Source organism: Megascapheus bottae, chromosome 13 (genome assembly GCF_031878675.1).
Source record: "Megascapheus bottae isolate mThoBot1 chromosome 13, mThoBot2.hap1, whole genome shotgun sequence".
NCBI lineage: Eukaryota > Metazoa > Chordata > Mammalia > Rodentia > Geomyidae > Megascapheus > Megascapheus bottae.
In genome coordinates, this window is record NC_143521.1 from 16424426 (window position 1) to 16440992 (window position 16567).

The following is a 16567-nucleotide window of genomic DNA, read 5'->3' on the forward strand; positions in this document are numbered from 1 at the left end:
TAATAATCCACCAGGTTGTTGTACAGATCGGCATTTACCCTTTGAAATCTCTCACAGGAAAGCATGTGCAATTGCACAATTGGGACTTGGACAACAATGTACTCGATATGGTGAATGTAGTGGATTTAGTGGCTCAGCCAAAGAGTAATGTGGTCATAACACTTCACAAGAACTTTTAAAGACAGGTATCTGAATGAGTCCAGTGCTAGTGGAGAAACCACATATTCCAGCTTCAAGTTTCTTAAGATTTCTTCTACACTGTTTATTTGGGGATAGAAAATAACTTATTTTGTTTTTAGTATTTAATTTTTCTCATACCTAGAATTAAAAATTAAAGGATAAAAGACAGGCCATTTGGGCCAAACACTCAAGCCAACTGAGTGAATGCAAAACCTAGGAAGAAAACTAGGACCATGGTCTCAGCATTCATCTACGGATGAGACAGTTTTCCCCTCTAAGAATCGAGAGCCTCAGAGAAAGAATTATGAAGATCATCATGACAATAACATGAAAGTATGTTGAATCCAGAATTACTTCCCCTTATTTTGGACTAAGTAAAGGGAAATAGATTAAAAGATCAAATTTTTATGTTTCGATCTGGTACCAGAAAAATACAAAAACTCAAACCAAAGACAGCAAAAAAAAGGAAATGAAAAAAGCTCCACCTATATCAGAATGGGAGGGGGGGGTGGCTTAAAAAGTTCAATAAGTCACATGGGAAAATTTGCATCTCAGCCCAGGATAGACATGGATACACACACACACACACATACACACACACACACACACACACACACACACACACACACACACACACACACACACACACAAACACACACAGAACCCCCAAGCAGAAACATGCATGTATGCATGTGCTAGGACAGGGCAGCAGAAGTTGCAGGGGCTGGTTATTCTGGAAATACAAATTCCGTTAGCCAAAGCAATTAGGACCTGGAGTTAGGAAAGTTATTTTTAAGTCTGTAAGACTGAGATTTTGTTTTTGCCTTTTTGTGCTGGGACTGAGGCATGAGCTCACTGTAGGTTTGGGTGCTAACTTTCTTTCCCACTTAAGTCTCATACTCTACCACTTGATCCACAGCTCGACTTCTACCTCTTACCTGGTTAACTGGAGATGAGAATCTCATGGACTTTCTTGCTCGGGTTGGCTTACAGTCATGATCAGAACTAAACCTCCAGAGTACCTTAAGGATTACAGGGGCAAGACAATGATGCTGGCCAAAAATAAATTTCTAGCAGTAGCCTAAGATCGCTAGATGTCACTTTCAAGTGCTCCTCAAAATACACCATAAATGAGGAAAGGAGGAGAAATAAAATGAACCCTTGCTTTCTGAATACTGACCCAAATTCCCCATATTGACAAACTAGAAGAAAGGCAAGAAATAAGGCTTGGGTTTTTACAAGAATTAAAGCAGAAGAAAAACCTGGCATTCCCAGGCCCACTTTGTATGTCTCTCAGCTCTAAGCCATCCTCTTGGAAATTGCTTTGTCATCACCTCAAGCTCCAGGAAGGACAAGAATGATCCATAACAAAAGCCAAGGGGCTGGTAGTTTGGCCTAGTGGTACAGTTCTTGCCTAACATGCACATATCCTCAGGTGTAATTCCCCTTTACCACATACATGAAAAAAAAGTCAGAAATAGTGCCATGGCTCAAGTAATAGAGCTCTAACCTTGAGAAAACCCAAGGACAGTGCTCAGGCCCTGAGTACAAACCCCAGGACTGGCAAAAAAGAAAAAGCCAAATTTAGCCCTCAGGAAAAATAGAGATTCCTAAGAATGGATCTCTCATCTGGAATGATGACTTGTTTATCCTCACCAATGATGACAGTTAATAACTTCTGTGAAATGTTCTGAGAAAATAGCCAGCGAGGCTCAACCTGTGACTAAGACTCTTTATGCAAATCTCTCTTCCTTGCCTCCAGTTCTTCGTCTATAATAGCTAAGACTTATGTGTATACCTAGAAGATGGTGACAGTGCTATTTTTTCATGGTATTCCAGGGATCATGTAATAAATCTCCTCTTCTCTGCCCTTCATCATCTCTCTCTCTGTACTTGGTATAAAGGGCTTTGTGGCCAGGCCTGATGTGGAACTCATGGATTTAGAGCCTGGGAGTCTAAAATCTAAAATTTCCATTACTTTAATTCCCAACCTTAGGGTCATAAAATAATCTGGAACTTTAGTTTTAGAATGGAGCAAATCTAATGACTACCAATTGAGCAGGTTCAGAGATAACAAAACTACTTCAGTGCAAACCATCCAGCATTCCCTTCAACAACTGCCTAGGGGAGAGATGATTAAGAGGTTGACTCAGGATGGGGAAAGACTCTGAAAACAAAGAGGTATGTAACAGGTAAACAGCACAATTGTTGCAACAGTCTAAGGTACTAATCTTGGACTGTCCACACAAGGAAATCAAACTGAACACGTCAAAGATAGAGGCAAAGGTAGAATTGGGGGAGAATCTAAGAATGAATCAGTTTGGTCTGTGTTATCCTCTAAGTTCTCTGATGCAATTCTAGAAACTTGACTAAGCTCATACAAAGTGAAGAAAAGAATTGACTTGAACAATTATCTTACATGGTCTTGGCAGACAATCCAGAGCCTTAAAATGGCCTCTAAGGGGAGGATCCTTCTGAAAGAAATGGGTCACTGGGGATGGGGCTTTGGAAGTTATGTATTGTTTTCTGCCTCTTCTTCAGGCTACCACCAGGCCACCAGGCGAGCAGCTAATAGAAGCTCCCTACACTGCAATGGTGGATCTTACCATCAGCCTAGAATCAACAGAGCCAAGGACGTTAGAAACCTTTCAAAGTGTGAGCCAAAATAAATTCTTCTTCCCTCAGGTTGTTTTGCTCAAGTATTTTGTCACAGCCAGAGAAAACTAACATACTCTAATTTTTCCAATCTACCCAGGCAGCATAGGCTGAGATTTTTCCCTTAATTTTTCAAAACACTTTTAAGCTTTGGCTAGGGTTCATAATTGGGTGCCCATATCAGACTTTTCCACATTCATTCAGTGTCTAATTCCCTCAAATATAAAAATATGACTAGAAATATGTCAATGAAACAAGTCATAAAGTACATACTACACACTCCCGAGACATGGAGTTTAGAAGAACTAGAACTGAAAATTCTAGGGAAGTTTAGGTAAGGTATCTTTTTTCTTCTTTTCTGTGTCTCATGTTTACAAAAGTTTGAAGTCCCACAGAAGCAAAAACTTATGTCAATTTCTTTTGAGCAGTTTTAAACATCAAAACTAGCTTGTATGTTACAAAACAGTCACATTCCCTTACTATTATGAGGTAAAAGCAAAGCCCAAACCAGGAAGTTAAACACTTCACCTAGATTTTTCCAAAATGTAGACTAGAGACATCTACATGCATGCAATTGTTTTGTGAAGCAATCCAGGAGAAATGGAATAGGGACTAGCATGTGAAATAAGGAAGAAGGGCAATCACTGTATGGAGGCTTATAGAGCTAATCACTCTTAGGCTGAGGCTCAGATCTTCAAAAAGTCATGGACCAGAACTGTCAAAACCGACTTTCTGACCAAAAAAAAAAAAAAGTAAGTCTTCACCCACCAGATTCCATTGTGGAACATCAATTGAGGGTTGCTCTGTGGACTGGAGATCCTGTGGCCATGTAGATATGGATATGAGTGAGAAGAAGTAGGGAGTTTGGGAGACCTATGGCATCTTCCTCTTCCTGCGATTCACCCAGCAACAGCTAGTGAAATAAAAAGTGAGGGGCTGGACAGTGGTGGCTCAAGGCTACACACCTAGAGCTGGGATCTGAGGATCATGGTTCCAGGTCAGTACTCCTAGACAAATGTGAGACTCGGATTAATCAGCAATAATCTGGAAATGGTGGCATACCAGCCTTGAGAAAAAAAAAAAAGGCTAATAATGTGGGGGGAATGAAGGGTGAAAATATGGAGTCCAAACTCATGGTGTCCAGTGTAGACTTAGTCAATTGAGCCGAAAGAGTTTTCCTTTGTCAGTCACATGTCTGGGAGGGTACAGCAGATGCCTTCTCTTATATCTGGAAATCCATTCTAGGAAAGCATGATCACGGCTACGGGCTGCTAGAATCTACTACTTTGGGTAAGGAAGCTTTCTATGCTTTTCAAACTCCCAAATACATTATTTAAAATTCCTCATTATATTATTATTTTTTAAAAATCACTTAAAATGACAGTGAGACTCTGGAATACTGTGTATGTCACAAAACTGTGGTGGACTACTACTGAACGCAGGCTAGGAGGCAGAGTAAAGCTTGGGGCAGAAGGCTGGATCCTCAAAAGTGTTTTGACTGGGAACTGGGCGGCCTGTGGCCAGGAGTGCACAGAAGGATAATGCTGTTCCTTCTGGATGACACCGTTAACACTTATTTACTAACTCGTCTAACGCATAACTTCCTCCTCGAGGCCCAGTTATACTATTCTGCAGTAAACTACCTATGTCCAAAAAGCTTGCCCCAAACAGTAAGATAAATCCTTGGAAACCCAGCAAACCAGGGCCCAGAGTGTGAATTATCCGCCAAACATGCTCCACATTGCAGCCTCCGGTCCCCAAACCAGAGGCAGGGTGCGGGGAAGCCTTGGAGACATCTGCACGCTAGAACAGATGTGCTGGGACAGAACAGATGTGCTGGGAAGCATCCCCAGGGAAGGGCAACAGTTCTGTCAAGCAGTTGGAAGTCTTAATGGCCTCACAACCCTTTCTCAAAGTCCAATCCCAAACTGAAGCCACCGAGGAGAAGCACAGGTCTTACAGAAGGTCACTTCCTCAGTGATGACGCCACCAGAAGCTCATCGCGGGTGAACAATGCAAACTATCCCAATGCTCTCATGCCCTCCCCCAACACACACACACTCATCCCCCTCAGACCACCATGTTCAGCTGGAATCGGAAAGAGGGCAAATAAAAGTAAAATCATACAGATAGACAGTTAAGAAGAAAAAAAAAAAAAAGCTGGATATAAGCATGGATTGTAGCCTAAGGCCAACCACAATCCACGGATAGTTGCTCATGTCTGTAATCTCAACAGTTCTAGAGGCAGAGGTAAAAGGATTGTGGCCCAAGGCTAGACCAGAAAAAATGTTTAAGACTCTACTTGAAAAACTAAAGCCAAAAAAAAAGCTGGCAAGTCCCTGAAATAAAACCCCAGTGCTACCAAAATAAATATCTAAATTCTTAGGACTCGTGTTGTATCTCAAAAGCAGGATGCCCTGCATTCCTGAGACCTTAGGTTCAATTCCTGGCATTATAACAAAAACATAGTAATAATAATAAAGCCCCCTTGGCTTCATAATATAGAATGCTATAATCAGCTTGTCACTGAGAACACTGACTCCTTAGAGGAAGACTTACTTCCTGCCTCCAGGCTCTTACATTTGCCAAGTAACTTCCAACGCTTCACCCTGCTGAACTGAGAAGGATCACTGACTTTGGCCTGTGCAATCCATGTGGAAGGGACTCATGGAAGTCAACTCAGAGCCTGCATGTCTTTTTCCCTCTGCAATCTCAATGGTAGTTTTCAGAAAGAGAAGCTTGGCTTGGGAGCAGGAGTCAATACAGCCTCAGTATAGCACAGGTTGGAACAGACAAGACCCTCAGAGCCAATATGTTTCCTCAATATAATTTAGAGTAACCGACTAATATAGATGATTCCCAAACTAGGCTTTTCCACTACCGGCTCAATCAGACAACTACTTTGTGTATTACTTTCTTGTCCATATTACTTCTTAGGTACTCTGTGAGAATGGAAATAGAATTGTCCTGACAGTCATTTGAATAGAATAAACTTAAAAGTCAAAATACTGCCAGTTGTGGTGGTACACACCACTGTAATCCCAGCACTTGAGAGGCAAAGGAAAGAAGATGGATTTGAGGCCAGTCTGGGCTACAAAACAAGCTCAAGGCCAGTAAGACCCTATCTCAGAAACCTAAAAAGGATGGTGCTGAGTGTGTGATTCAAGTGGTAACATATCCTGAGTTAAAACCCAGTACCACCAAAATAATAAAGCCAAATTGGGCTCAGTATGATAACTCATGCCTGTAATCCTAAAGAGGTAGAGACTGAGTGAATCAATCACAGTTTGAGGCCAGCCCAGGCCAATAAAAAAGCAAGACATCATCTCAACCAACAAAAAGCTAAACATGGTGGCAGGCAGGCATCTGTTATCCTAGCTATTCAGGAATCCTAAAGTAGAATTATAGTCCAAGCTGTTTGGGAAAGAAAAACAAGATGCTCCCCTACCTGAAAAATAGCTAAACAGACACTGCTTAGCAAGTGTGACTCTGAATTAAAATCTCAGCATCACAGGGGCCAGGAGTTTGGCCTAGTGGTAGAATGCTTGCCTAGCATGCACGCAGACCCGGGTTCGATTCCTTGGTACCACATACATAGCAAAAAGCCGGAAGTGGTGCTGAGGCTCACGTGGTAGAGCTCTGGCCTTGAGAAAGTCCAAGGACAGTGCTCAGGCCCTGAGCCCAAGCCCAGGACTGGCAAAAAAAATAAATAAATAAAATAAAATAAAATCTCAGCATCACAAAAAAAATTGGGGGAATAATGATGTTAAACAGGCAACCTGTTCACAAAGGTGCTAGTCAAAATTTTCAAAAACAAGTCTAAATAATTTAGTGGGTCCCCGATTGGGCGTGTGTCTGTCTGTCTGTCTCTCTCTCTGAATATATATACCCACATATATATATATATATATATATATATGTTCATATTTATAAAAAATAGTACTCAAAGATATGAGCTCAATGAAAAGGTCTTAAGTCTTAAGAAAACTGCTTTTAGCATATTTTTCCCTTAAACTCCTAAGACCCAGTGGGCTTTTAGTTTCCATTGGAGACAATACTGCCAGTTCAGGTCCAAGGTACTATCAAATCCTGCCATCTTCCTCCTGTTCTACCATTCAGGTCTCAGTTATGCTGAACAGAAAACAAAAATTTGCAGTTTTCAATCTTGAAGGACTCAAGGCTAAGTCTAGACAGAGGAAAACTGGTTCTCATATTGTAAGTACACCCTCCTTCTCTGTGTTCCTTCTTCATCATCATTTTCCACAGTCACCTCCAGCTCGCTTTCCTCGATCAGCCCAGCTATTTGTCCATCCTTCAGAGAGACTTCATGAGTGTGGCAGGAGCTACCTATCCCAACTTCACATCACCACCTCCACATAGGACATACGACAGATGCATTACAAAGTCAAAAATGATTCCTGTTTCTCGATTTCTAACCTATATATATCACTGTGACCCTAGTTCAAAACCAGTGCTGTGAGGATCACAGAAAAGTCCATGACATTCTTATCTCTAATTAACCACCAAGAAGCAGGAAGTGGGAAGTGGAGCTGTGGCTGAAATGGTAGAGAGCTAGCCTGAACAGGGACAGGGACAGCTTGCTCAGGCCCCAAGGCACATGCACGTACACATTTTTTTTTTTGGGGGGGGGTCATGGGGCTTGAACTTGGCCTGGGCACTGTCCCAGAGCTCTTCAGCTCAAGGCTACCACTGTACCCCAGGACCTGGATATTGTTCCTGAGCTGTTCAGCTCAAGGCTACCACCTTACCCTTGAGCCAAGCCCCACTTTCTGTTTTCTAGAGGTTAACTAGAGATAAGCGTCTCAGGTCCCTCTGTGCTCAGGCTGGCTTTGAACTTTGATCCTCAGATCTTAGTCTCCTGAACAGCTAGGATTACAGGCGTGAGCCACTGCACACACGTATTTTTTAAGCAGGAAATGGATCCATGACAATAAAAATAAGGTACAAAACTCAGGATCTGACTTCAAGCTCCAGTATTGAAAACAACAGAATTTCTGTAAATTCTTCCCAAGGAATACTATTTATCAAAAAACAAGAAAGTAAACTTGTGTTGACTTTGATTTCTTTTTATACAATGGGAAAATGCAAGAGCTGGAATCTATTTTCTAGATGCCAAAGCTGACCTTTGTGAAGCAGGATGCTTTCCTTTTCTTTACTCAGCCTGTCTCTTCTCTCTTCTCTCCCAAGGAATCACAAGCCAGCCCACTCCTCAGCAGGCAGACAGGAAAGACATGTCTTCACAAATAGACTGACTTCCTGTGCGAGTCAATGAGCAGTGTACTCATACTTTCTGATGCTGACTCAAAAAGGCAAGATGGTTGGAACATCCAGGCTTTCACCACTTCTGAGAAGAAACTTCTGAGAAAACTCAGGCCAGGGCTGAGGTGATATGTTTCATTTCAGATAAAAATCACCTGGCAAGGGCCTGGAGTGTGGCCTAGTGACAGAGTGCTTGCCTAGCATGCACAAAGACCCGGGTTCGATTCCTCGGTACCACATACACAGAAAAGCCAGAAGTGGTGTTGTGGCTCAAGTGACAGAGCTCTAGACTTGAGAAAAAGCCCAAGGACAGTGCTCAGGCCCTGAGTTCAAGCCCCAGGACTGGCAAAAAAAAAAAAAAATCACCTGGCAAACTCCTTTCAGAAGCCTGCCAGTATTACCTTATCCCAAGTATTGTTTTCTCCATTCTCATCCAGAGCTAAGGAGATGAACTATCACAGATATGGACTACCATAGAGGGAGTGGGTCAAGGGAGAGGGTTTTAGTTGGAAGGGAGTTTTATGCCAATCTAGATGTTACCAGGATTTGAACTTAGGGTCCCACACTTGATGGGCTGATATTCTACCACTTAGGACACAAATCCAGCCCCATTTTTCATCTTTATTTCTGAGATCATGGTCTGGCTTTACACTCTAGGGCCCATCTGAGTTCTGATCTGCCTAGTTCAGGATTCCAGGCTACCTGTGATCCCAGCTTCCCTCTGTGGAAATGGAGTCTCAGGAACTTTCCTGCCCAAGCTGGCTTTGAATTTAGATCCTAAGGAACTTAGCCTCGAGAACTGCTAGGATTCAGGCATATGCATTTAATGCTTTTAACCAATGTTTAGTACAGGCAATAGTTTTAGTACTTTGAACCAATTCCTTAAGTCTATTTTCGTTATGATGTAGACACATCACTTTTAAAGATGATCACTTAAAGGATAAAGTGATTCATATACAGCTTTCAAAATATTTTAAATGGAAGACTACTGCACTTCAAGTACTTCTCACTTTCTCTAATAATTATTTAATTTTTTCTCTTTTTTCCCCCTTTATGGTTTATCTCATGTTGTTACTGTATCTGACTTGGAACCTGGTATATTGTATATACATTTATTTATTTGAAATAGGGAAGCAAAGGGGAAAAAACAAGATGACTGAGGGGGTGGGGAGGGAAAGTGGGAGAAAAACATGGGAAGGGGTATCAATGTTCAAGAAGTAATATATCCACTACCTGACAAATGTAATTGTGACCCCTCTATATCACCCCAGCAATAAAATACAATTAAAAAATAATTATTTATATGTCTTCAATATATATATGATTAACATAATTAACCAGAGTCCAAATTTGTGTATCTGCACGTGTATATGTGGACAGGGGCTTAAAAGCACATCTCTTGTTCAATTTTTTCCACTCATGGGTGGCACTCTACCACCTAAACCACATCTCCAGACTAGCTTTTTTTTTTTGCCAGTCCTGGGATTTTAGGTCAGGGCCTGAGCACTGTCCTTGGGCTTTCTCAAGGCTAACGCTCTACCACTTGAGCCACAGCACCACTTCTGGCTTTTTCTATGTATGTGGTATTGAGGAATCAAGCCCAGGTCTTCATGCATGCTAGGCAAGCACGCTACCACTAGGCCAAACTCCCAGCCCCACAGAATAGCTTTTTTATTGGTAAACTGAAGATAACAGTCTCTAGGATTTGTCTGCCCTGGTCAGTTCCAAACTGTGATTCTCAGAAATCAGCCTCCTCAGTGGCTAGGAGTATCGGCATGAGCCACTACAGCAGACAAGAGTTCTAACTTTTAAAAGTTTTCCCACATGGGCCAGTCCCTTTAATGTTTAGATAGCCCTTGCCCAGGCCTTTGTCAGCTCTGCTCATCTTTCTTTAGGTATATCAGCCAGCTCACTCATCTAAAGTCGTGTCCTCACATCATAGAAATGTTATTTTTCTTTTTGTTAGGAAGTTAACATTTCTCTGTTGGCACTTCCTCAAGCACAGCACCCCCTTAAAGATAGACTATCTTTAGGAACTGCCTACAGTGTGGCCCCAGGTAGATAAAATCTTTTATCTGAATGGTAACTGTAGACTCAGGACCAGATGCATCACTGTTTTCTTCCCTAGTTTACAAACACCACTGCAGTTTGTCACTTTAACACACAGTGACCCTGAAACTCTCATTAAAAAAAAAAAAAAACCTCCAGATAAGGAAAGAATTTCTTTCTTGTCCACTGGATAGCCAACACATGGACAGCACCTAGCTCACAAGTAGATTCTCAAGAATGGTTGGTGCTGAGTGAGCAAATGGTTTTCTAGTTCTATTGCTTTAACAGATGAAAGAGCAATGAACAAATGTCTTGAAGGATGTCCTAGGCAAATGTCCACCAGTGGAAGAGTTGAAACATATGCTTGGTAAGGAATAAAGCAAGAGCTACTTCACTGGGAAAGAGATTGAATCAAATAACCGATAACATTCTGTTGAGTTCCTGTTGGAATCTGTAACTTGAAGGATGCTTGCTATATTTGGAGAGTGGGTTAGCTACATAAAGGTGGATGTGATTCCCAGGACCCAGGCAGAACAAAATGATGTGTTGTTTAAAATAAAGATAACAGCTGCTTTGGAACATGAATGCAAAAGTACTAACACATTCACAAATGGAGACACATGGCAAAGAGAGAAAAGTCCTTCCTAATCATCACGTGTGTATGCTGTAGGTCTTCTATGGAAGGGAAAAGAATTACACTAGGGATAGAGATTGAAACTGGAAAAAACAGAATGACATTGAACTGAAGCTTTTGTTACACAATCAATAAAAACTTTCCCTATGAAACATATTTGAAGTTAGCCTTGAGATTCAATTGTTTGTAGTTGAATATAACCACTTCAGAAGATAGAAAATACAGCATTTGATGGGCTAGAATGCAGCTCAGTGGTAGAGAGCAAGAAGCCCAACGTCCTGGATTCAATGTGGGGGAGCAGGAAAAATGGACAACAGCTTGTGGGAAGGGACAAGATTAAAGGGATACCACTACCAAAAATATAAATAAATTTGACACAGATGCATTTTTGCCCCTTCAAATGCCATTGTTTACTTCAAATATAGTACCACACTAAAATTTGTACAAGTTATTTTTTATTTACTTTTTTTATTCTTTTTTTGTCAGTCAAAGGGCTTGAACTCAGGGCCTCGATGATGTCCCTGAGCTTCTTTGTGCTCAAAGCTAGTGCTCTATCACTTGAACCACAATGCCATATCGGGCTTTTTCAGAGTAGTTTACTGGAGATAAGAGGCTCCCGGGGACTTTTTTGCCCAGGCTAGCTTTGAACCATGATCCTCAGGTCTTAGCCTCCTGAGTAGCTAGGGTTACTGGCATGAGCCATTAGCACCCATTTGAAAGCAAGTTATTCTGACTGTATTTTTCTTCCATGTTGATAGAAAAGGTAGTCTGCAGGAAAAGGAGATATATTTAGGTTTTCCTACACAACCTTTTAAAAAATTTAATTCTAAAGCATCACTAGGATAATTCCATTCACATACAAATCAAGGGACTACTTCTTTTCCCTCCCAGACCTTTTCTTTCCGCTGTTCAAATTACAGTCTTAGGGGAATTGGAGAGGCTGAGTCTAGGCTTTAAGGCCACAGTTGTAGACTGGAGCCATTTTGGCACTGACTGGAATTGTTTTGCAGAGGTAATTTAAGAGAAGAATCTAACCAGTAAAGCCCGGTGGTGGTTCAACAAGTCCTTGGATAAGTGATCACGTTTTCTGTAGTTTATGAAAAGACTTTTCAACTTTCTAGTGAACACAGGAAGAGTCTTATGGTTTTAAATTTTAAGGCATTTGAGAACCTGAAGAAAAAAGTAACCTCTTAGAAACATGGAAAGGGGTAACAATGTTTGAAAAGTAACTCACTACCTTACAAATGTAACTGTAAACCCTCTCTACATGACCCTAACAATAAACGTTTTTAAGTAACCTCTTTCAGACACATACTTTGAAAATTCTTCTCTCTTATTTTACAGTATTCTGAGGGGCTAAGTTCACATATGGACAGCAGACCTGGAGTTGGATATAATTATGATCATACAAGTAAATCTTAAATCCACATGTTGTTCCCATTTAACTGACACATATGAACTTACTAATTTATAGAGAATGTGCAGTAAATTATTTCTTCCATCTCCACCAGCCCTCAAAAATGCACCCACAATAGGTGTTACAGAAAAAGGCACCCCTACACAGAACGTTTTCATTCTCAGTTTATCTATAGCATATATTGCTATTCTAGTTCTCTGACTCTTTGCCCTGATAATTATAGGAGGGAGAGATTTAATCAAATAACCTTGATCTCCATGAATGTCAGTTTCCTGACTTGAAAAATTAAAAGATTCACTCAGAAACTAAGCAAGAGTTAAGTTTCAATAATTAACAAGAGCATAATTTCTGTGCAAGAGGAAACCAAAATTCTGTGGAGGGGGTTGTTGGGGCTTGGATTCAGGGCCTGGTCGCAGTCTTATAGGTTTTTCTGCTCAAGGATGGTTTTCCTACCATTTGAGCCACAGCTTTACTTTTGGCATTCTGGAAGTTAATTGGAAGCAAGAGTCTCACAGAGGGGCAGGCTTTGAACCATCAATCTCATATCGCACCCTCCTGAGTTAGTTACTTACGGGAATGAGCCTCAGCCCACTACCCACCTCTCACCCCTAGCAAAACCAGAATTCTGACGAATAGTTTAAAAGAAGCACAGCAACACTTTGCTATGACCATTGTCCATTTTCTGACGTGGAAAAAGTCTTTCAAACACTCAGGAAGCCAAGCACTAAAGCCAGGTAAAACCTTTCAGAAAAGGATCCCTTGAACTTCCAACCGAGCTGGGGCTGCAGAGTGCAGAAGATAAGCGAGCCTGGGAGAGGTGAGGTGGGAAGAGGTCTGACGGCATAGCTTTTTGTAATCTAGCCTTTCAGATCTTCCAGTATCTCTCTAAAACCTTTGTCTACATCCACAAAACCTCTCAGCCCACCACCACCTGCAGCAGGAAAGAAAAAGGGGAGGAGGGAATACCCAAAGAAAGACCTCACCCGAAGCACCCCCAGAGCCCAAGAGGCACAAGTAGACTTTGAACATCACAAAGAGGAAAGAAAAGGAACTCCGCCTGGCCGATCGGCTTGGCTTCTTTCAATTAAAAGAAAAAAAAAAAAAAAAGCGAAGGCTGCACCACCCTTCCCGTCCGCCTTTCACTGGGGGATGTCCAGCACCCTCGGAACCGCGTCCTCCAGTCCCACTGCCCCAGGGCCAGCTCCGGAGTAGCCGAGTCTAGCACACCAAGAGGTGCGGCCCACTAACTCGAGCCTTCACGTCCCCTCCCTCCCTCTCTCTTCCTTCTCACCCCCCCCCACCCGCCGGCCCAGGGGCTCCGGATTCTCCCCGCGCCCACCCTCCCTCTCCCCCCTCTCCCTCGCATCCCCACCCGCGCCCCTGGCACTCAGCATTTCAGTACTTCCACCCACCCCGACAAGGGAGCCTTTGGGAAACTTTTGTGTGTCTATCTAGGGCTTTGTCCACATCCTGGGTAGGGCTGGGGCACCCGGGTGGGGACCTGGGGGTATCCGGAATCCCACAATGCCCGGAGAAAGCCACCCCTGAAATCCCACTCCCTTGGACCCGCTTCTCCAACCCTGAGACACAGCGCTGCGGCTCCCGAGCCCCGACCGCCCCCAGGGTGCGGGAGAGCCGGGAGGAAACCTCCGCGCCTTTCCCGTGTCACGAGGGCCCCGCTGCGCGCGGGCAGAGGGAAGTAATCGAGAAACGCCGCGGCCACGAGAACCCCCGCTAAAGCTAGGATAGCGAGGGGTCGTCCCCCCCCCACTCCCACACCCCGGGAATCGGGGCGCGAGGCGAGCCACTGTTGCATCAGGTAGGGTCCGAGCTTGCCGGCTCCCCGACCACCCCTGCGCCCCAGACTCGCGCTCAAATCCATGCACACACCCACAGCTCCAAGCGCCTCGGTCCAGAGCCCTGGCCCGGCTCCCCCGGGTCCCCACCCCGCCACCGCCCCCCAAAACCGAGACCACCCCGCGCCCCCGCAGCCGCGCGCCAAGGAAGCGAGGCCCCAGCACTCACAGACGGTCTCCCCACGGCCACGGCCATCGCGGCTGCGGCTCCGGCTCCGGCTGCGCCCCGGTGCTCTCCCGCGACACGGGCTGCGGCTAGCGCTCAGGCTCCGGCTCGCCTCCCCCGCGCCTGGCTGCTGCGCTCTGCTCGCGCCCGCACCCGATTCCCGCTCGCGGCCAGCGGCATCTGCTTCCCCCACGCCGCCGCCCCTCCCGATTTATCCCAGCAACATGGCCACCCGCCTGGACCGAACCATGTGCTTCCACCGGGAAGGGGTGTGAGCCGGCTCCCAGACCCTGGCCGATGGAGAAAACAGACGAGGCGGCCTCCGAACCAGGGTCAGCTAGCTCCGATCACCTTTCCTAAAGTAACCATCTCTTCTCTCGGTGACTCTCTGTGGTGCTTCTAGCATGGCCCTAAGCCTATATCCCGATGTCACCCCCTGCGCTACCAAGTGCCGGAGTCCAAGTAAAAGCCTGGGCGCGGAGGTCCCGGCCCCGAGTCCCGCCGCGCGCGCGGGGAGCAGTGGGCGGCTGGGTCAGCGGCGGGGCGGGGAAAAGGAGACTGGGGATGGTGGGGAGGGGGGTGCGGAGAAGTGGCCGCCACGTCTAATCGTGGAAAAGCAGCCCTGGCTGAGCATACTCCATCCGGAGGAACCTGCTTGGAAGCGGCTGCGGTCTCCGGGAACGGCGGTGGGCCACCGAGGAGGGGCTGGGCGGGTCCCTCCCGGGAAAGAGCTCCCCAGCACCGGGCTTCCCTTCCCGCGGGAGGCAGCAGAAGGCCACGGCTGGAAGCCGTCACTGTAATGGGGCGCCGGGTTAGGAGGTCGCATCGGAGAAGAAAAGGCTGTGCAGACGATCCAAGCTCAGCCTTCCTAAGAGAAAGAAACGCCCGGGTTTGGAGAATTAAGGCCGCTGGAGGTCTTAGGGGTAGGGGTGTAGGGACCCCCCAACACATACACACACACCACCACTACGGTGTATCTGGAGAAGTCACACGTGGGGGCTTGGCCAATGTCGGTCTCGACCCGGAGGCGGGCGCAGCAGCAGCTCCAGGTGGGTGGCTGGAGTGGGTGTGACTCCGGGCGCGTGGGACCCAGACACCCCAGCCCCACGGGGGAGGATTTCCTAGCAGATGTCGGGACGCTGGTTGGAGTCTGTGTGGTGGATGGAATGTCGCGGTTCCTGGGGCGAGCAGGGTTGTACGGCACCTGGACACCACTTGAACATGTGTGTGCTTGTGTGTGATGTTCTGTGGATTTCCGCAAGCAGAAGGGGGCCCACGACCACCAGATGACTATAGATAGCACTCTGGCAGCGTTGATAGGATGATCCAGCTGTATTAAAACGTGGGAAAGTGGTGAGGCACTAACCAGCTGGGACTCGCCCAGGGAATTGCGTCCTGAGAAAACCAGGCCTATTGAATTAAGGATGTGGACTGGGAAGACTTTCAAACCCCAGGTTTCTAGAGGCCTAGAGCTTGCCTGGCCTTCTGTCCTTGCCTCCTGCAGGTCACAGGATTCGAAGACACCCTGAAGCCTTTGGCTGAGGACTCTGATTCTCTGCTGATGTAGAGTAGATACTGGATTGCTCTGGTAGGTGGGTGGGGAGGTCTCCTACACAGAATTCTGCTGGGAGGACAACTCCAGACCAGACCAGAGTCGAGAAAGAAAGATGAGGGACACTGACATGGTGTGGCCCATTCAGACCTGCACAACACTAATCTCGTGGGTTGGATCAATTTCTGTCCCATAGACATCAAGTCTTTTAAAATTAGGGGCTTCCATTTTATGCCACACATACAATAATTGCTGAAGTTTACAAGGGGATGGGTGCTATGCAAAGAGAGACAGAAAACTAATACTCCTTTTCATGGGCCGCTCTGGTAGCTAGGCATTTTGTCCTTTCTCGGAGTGGGAATCACTTCCCAGGTGAGAGTGCGCTGGATGCTCTGGAGATAGCAGGTAAGCCAGATGGAAAGAGAGCTCCACACACTGCCAGCGAGGTGTAAGGGCAACCACAAAGGGCTCTCTCCACTTTGTGCAACATTAGCTGGGCTACAGAACTGGTTAGTGAATGTTTGTGTTTTAAAGCATGCTAATGATAAAAACATGAGCTCCCTGCCTTGGTCAGGTAGGTCCCTTTATTCTAATCACAAAACCATAGGCATATTCCAAGACCTCATTTGTTTGAAGAAACCTATTTAGGATGCAATCACTGAGCTTCGCCCAGCCTTGAATCTTATCACTGACTAGAAGAAATGCCTTAAATTCCCCACCCTTTTTTTTTTTTTTTGAGGAGACAGGAGATAGAAAGCATAAACATTGAGGAGCCAGG

The 16567-nt window shown here is 45.1% G+C and overlaps 1 protein-coding gene across 10 annotated transcripts in view; it reads right to left on the bottom strand.

Annotated features, from left to right (window-relative positions):
- The window catches only part of Septin11 (septin 11), a 98139-nt gene extending 83709 nt beyond the window's left edge, over window positions 1–14430 (bottom strand). For 8 of the 10 annotated variants that reach the window (XM_090343382.1, XM_090343386.1, XM_090343384.1 and 5 more), the window contains exon 1: window positions 14241–14430. In XM_090343382.1, coding sequence (XP_090199508.1) covers window positions 14241–14267 — 27 coding nt within the window. In that variant the 5' untranslated portion in view covers window positions 14268–14430. The remainder of the gene's footprint in view (window positions 1–14240) is intronic. The other 2 variants (XM_090343387.1, XM_090343385.1) reach the window with 1 other exon arrangement.
- Window positions 14431–16567: the final 2137 nt, after the last annotated feature.